General features: G+C 35.8%; 1 protein-coding gene across 2 annotated transcripts in view; it reads right to left on the reverse strand.

Annotated features, from left to right (window-relative positions):
* LOC107716120 (pleckstrin homology domain-containing family M member 2-like) overlaps positions 1 to 3,861 on the reverse strand; it is a 13,685-nt gene extending 9,824 nt beyond the window's left edge. The window contains exons 1-7 of one of the 2 annotated variants that reach the window (XM_016522455.1): positions 3,741 to 3,861; positions 2,727 to 2,833; positions 2,521 to 2,630; positions 1,812 to 1,911; positions 1,608 to 1,695; positions 907 to 1,081; positions 416 to 475 (exon numbers count right to left, since the gene is read on the reverse strand). In XM_016522455.1, the coding sequence (XP_016377941.1) occupies positions 416 to 475; positions 907 to 1,081; positions 1,608 to 1,695; positions 1,812 to 1,911; positions 2,521 to 2,630; positions 2,727 to 2,833; positions 3,741 to 3,800 (700 nt within the window). In that variant the 5' untranslated portion in view covers positions 3,801 to 3,861. The remainder of the gene's footprint in view (positions 1 to 415; positions 476 to 906; positions 1,082 to 1,607; positions 1,696 to 1,811; positions 1,912 to 2,520; positions 2,631 to 2,726; positions 2,834 to 3,740) is intronic. The other variant, XM_016522456.1, reaches the window with a different exon arrangement.
* Between the last annotated feature and the right edge of the window lie 1,141 nt (positions 3,862 to 5,002).

Below are 5,002 nucleotides of genomic sequence, written 5' to 3' on the forward strand. Positions count from 1 at the left end.
AGGAAAAATTTAAATCGCATCATATGACCCCTTTAAGAATATTTGCCACAGAATGTAAAGCTTTGGAAGCAGCTAACATGCAAACCAGCTGCCACACACTGCCACAGGTGCAATGACAGGAAACACAATCTGACAACAAACAGCAAGTTCCAGCTGCAACAGGCACTGTGTATGTTTTAGTATCATCCCATCAGCAGAGGGTTTGGTTCTGTTTAGTCTAATACAGGCCATGGTCACCAGTAACCCATCTATGAAATCATCAAAAGCACACTGCCTATAACAGCTTCTGTGCATTAAACAAACATGCACAGAGTGAAATGACCATGCAGTGCTGGTTAGTAGGCTAAATTGTACCAATGGATTGGTTGGGGTAGCGAATGTTAGATTGGGGAGGGGGGAAATAACCATGTCCCACCTTCCCAGTCTGCACTTGGCAATGACTGCAACACAGGGAAGATGTCACCAAAATCATAATCTAAAAAAGGAGAAATAAGATTCATCAATAGGCATGAAAGAATGATGAAGTGAATGAAAGAAGAACAGAAACTGAAAGAGATATAAAGTGAATGTGAAACTTGCCATATGAGGAACGAAAAGAGACACTGGGACATAATGAGCTGTGAAATGTGTCACTGAATGAAATGAAAGCATTAATGTGTGATCATGAAGGGTCACTGAGATTTCTGAACACTCAGTTCCCTCATCTTTTAGATAAACAATATTTAACAAAGATTACCGTCATCTTGGTACAGAATAATCAATTATATTTAAATATGCCAACTTGTAAAAGAAAGAATAAAAGTGAAAGATAATATCCAAAAGTGTGAAAATAAGACAGAAGTTGGAATAGTAACAGACAGAGAGAGGTAGAGAAAAAAAATGGTGAATTGAAGCCAAGCAGCTCACCTTCACTGGATGGGGCAATAGCACTGTCGTCCCACTCAAGGTTAGTGGAGGTAAGGGATGTGAAAGAGTGCAGAGACAGGCTATCAGAGCTTGGCAACCTCTCCTCAAAATCCAACAGATTCTGGGGTTTGTAGTATTCTGGCATGTAAGGAGCAACATCCAGATATGGCACGTCCTGTCACCAATTAAAAAATTAAGTATTAGGCACTAGGCAGTGGAAATATTGAAATCTTCAGTCATGGAAGATATAGAACAGTACAAAATGTAGTAATGGAAAAGCAGAATTTTTATATTATAAGTGAGTAGTTGATATAAATATGTTTGGTAAGTGTATGTGGCATTCAATACTCCATCTAAAACTATTTTAAATAGTTTTGCTAGTTATTTTATAATTATTATACAAACATAGTTATTAATTAATGCCTTACATTGAGAGACAACATGGAATATTCATACTTATTTGTAAATATGTTTTAATTAATTTGTCACATTGCAGGGCTATTTAAAATGAACTACTGAAGGCAAGATTGACTAAAACAAAACTTTTTGACCAGTCAGAGCACCTTAATGATATACTTTCTACAGTTTGTAAAGAGAAGTCAGTTGTTTGGCACTAAACTGTATGAGACACATCAGGTCTAGGACATACAGTGGAAAAGCCTGTCTAATTCTAGACAGGAGAAATCAATGAAGAGTCATACCAATTCGAGGTCAAAGCGAATGAACTCCAGCCCAGAGACAAGTGTAAGAAACAGAGTGAGATGGTCATGACTGCAAACCAGTGCATTTCTGTAAAGGAGGAAACAGCGTTCACACATCACAAAATCAGATGACTGCTGAAAGGAAGCTTTCATCTGTGGTCTGAAACCACAGAAGGACAATAATATTATTTCAAAGTCACCCACTTGTAATAGTATTTCTGGAGCAGTCCTTGATTCTCTTGAAAAAGTCGGAGGTAGCTTTCTAAAGAACTTTCACTGAGTGCCAAGTAAAGCCAGGAACGACCTGTGGAACAACAACATAGCAGTCATAGTTAACTACATGAAACAATGTCCACACAGTGCCACAATATTCAACATCTGAATATATCTGCAAATACTTCATATTTACATTTCAAACGTTTGGGGTCAGTAAGATGTTTTAATGTTTTGAAAGAAGTCTCTTATGGTCACCATTTAGACCAGAGTAAACACAGTCACATTGTGAAATAATTACAATTTAAAATAAATGATTTTTATTTCATTAATCTATTTTAATTTTATTATTTTGTTCCTGTGATGACAAGGCTGAATTTTCATCAGCATGATTACTCCAGTCTTCAGTGTCACGTGATCCTTCAGAAATCATTCTAATATGCTGATTTGCTGTACAATAAACAATTCTTATTATCAATATTGAAAACAGTTGTGCTGCTTAATATTTTTGCTGAAACTGTGAAACAATTTTTCAGGATTCTTTGATAAATGGAAAGTTCAAAAGAACAGCACTTTTGAAATATACATTTTTGTAACATTACAAATCTTACCATCTCCAAACTTTTGAATGGTTCTGTACTTTTCAACAATTATAAAGCACATCAACAAGTCATCATAGGTGGTAAAGGTTTGATCTTACTTCGGCCAAGATTGGTAGCTATGTGCTGGAGCTCATCTATCTGTTGGACAGCCTCTCGTCGTGTGAAGTGTAATACGAGTACCCAATAACCTGATGAGATGTCCTGCAGCCTTCGAGATGTAGAGAAAAGAGAAGTTCGGTGAGCCTACAAATGTCTACTTAAAAAGAGTTTTGGTTTTGAAAGGCTCTGGTGCAATTTGTCTAACCCATAAAGCAGAGCATGATCCAGGTGTTCACACAACCGCTGAAGAACCCGGTCGTGATTCCTGATGGCTGGCGTCTCATCCTCACAGGCAGCAAAGTAACTCTGCAACTGCGGATTAAATGTTAAAAAATGTTTTTCAAAAAAAACAATCACTTGAATGTGAAAGAAAAATGTCTGGTAAATTTCTGACATGCACACAGCCACGACATTCCAAGCAATCCTTTTCATTCTAGATGAACAACCTCTGATGAGAAATGCATTTTCAGAATTCACAGTTCTGTGATTCACTGATGAAAGCAGAGCTTCTTGGTGTATAAGTCCATCATAAAACCATGAGAACGTACTAATGCCAAGCACCTGACAGGCTAAAATCTGAATGATTAAGTCAAACGATTACAGTGTGTGCAAGTTGCTAATATTCAGAATAACACAGCAGCAAAAGACAGACAAAGAAAGAACAAACATTCTGACGTTGCAAACAGCAAAGATTCAGTAAGTTACTGCAGAACAAAAAGAGCATACAAAGACAGGATGTCCTGGGATGGCCCCATAAAATAAGTAGCAAGCTTTGTTTGCCCTATTAATAGCATCTCATTTGATAACAGGACTTGTTTACGGGTGCATCATGTCACTGTTTGACGTGTCCATGATGCAGTAAACGGTGTTTACTTGTTTACTTGACTCATGCCTAAAATGACTTTTTCTTTTTTATATTATTTTACAGATAACAGGTATTAACTACGCTATAGGTGCACAATATAGCCTAGAATAACGCAATATAGTGCACTGACAGCTCTCTGTCTAACCTGGTATTTATTAAATCTTGACTTATAAGGAAACACTGGATGTTATTTCTTAAGATGTCAAGGCGTTTGTCTTCACCAAAACACAGCAGGGGGGGGGGGAGGCCCAACTATTTTGATAGCGTAAACCACGAAAACCTCAAACTATCCTTCAAATTATGAACTAGAGAAGGTCTATATTTATCCTCGCTGCATGTATAGAGGATTCTTACCTTCTTGACGGAGAGAGAGATGTTTTCGAGGATCCTGTCTTTGACTTTGAGTTGGTCCATGTCTGGCTGCTCTCTCCGCGGATGTCAGCTGACGCGCGCTCCCGACTCGCGCTTGTGTTCACAGGCCACGAGCTGTTCAGTGATGACGTCAATTTGTAGGCCAACCCGCCACGGGTTTCTGCCATAAGCTCTGTGGTTAACATTACTCGAGGAGACTTTCAAGTTTTGTTCTACAACGTAAATTACACACAGTCATACATCAAACATTATTTTTGAAATAGCTGTTTGTTTTAAAAAAAAAAAAAACAAGTTGCTAGCAAGTCGCTACGTAAGGACTACAACTGGTTGTCGGTTTAATTCTACGTCATTGGTCGAGCGCGTATTCTCACGTCTGTTTTGAACGAATCGAACGAAAAAAAATCAGTCTAAGTACGAAAGTTACTTATTGCGTTGATAAAAAAAAATAAAAAAAAAATACAATAAAAATATATAGATTAAATTACTATTTGAAATTAAATCTACATTTAACAGTTAGCCTCCAAGAAATCTGTCTGTCCTAGACCTTTATCCAAGGCAGGATTATCTAGATTTTTTTTATTTCAGTCCTTGTCTGTCATAAAGCATGCAAAGATTTTTAAAATAATTTGGATAATAAAAAACTGAAGAAAATTGCTCTTGCAAATAACACGTGAAGGTGAACTTGAGGTACTAAATTTACACTGTATACAGTAGGAAAAAGGGTGCAAATGATGTACACTTCTGTTCAAAAGTTTGGGGTCAGTAAGATAAAAGTTAAATATATATAAATAAATATATAATATGTGACCCTGGAACACAAAACCAGTCTTAAGTGTCAATTTTTCAAAATTGAGATTTATACATCATCTGAAAGCTGAATAAATAAACTTTCCATTAATGTATGGATTGTTAGGATAGGACAATATTTGGTCGAGATACAACTATTTGAAAATCTGGAATCTGAGGGTGCAAAAAAATCAAAATACTGAGAAAATCACCTTTAAAGTTATCCAAATGAAGTTCTTAGCAATGCATATTACTAATCAAAAATTAAGTTTTGATATAATTACGGTAGGAAATTTACAAAATATCTTCATGCAACATGATCTTTACTTAATAAACTTAAGTTAAAAACTTAATAAAACTTAATAAATAATAAAACTTAAATTTTAAACCTCTTAAATAAATTTTTTTAATCATTTTCAACGTTTTTAAATTCCTTGTTTTATTGTTGTGATTATTTT

The sequence above is a fragment of the Sinocyclocheilus rhinocerous genome, unplaced genomic scaffold, assembly GCF_001515625.1.
Source record: "Sinocyclocheilus rhinocerous isolate Xijiao unplaced genomic scaffold, SAMN03320098_v1.1 scaffold148, whole genome shotgun sequence".
In the NCBI taxonomy this organism is placed as follows: Eukaryota; Metazoa; Chordata; class Actinopteri; order Cypriniformes; family Cyprinidae; genus Sinocyclocheilus; species Sinocyclocheilus rhinocerous.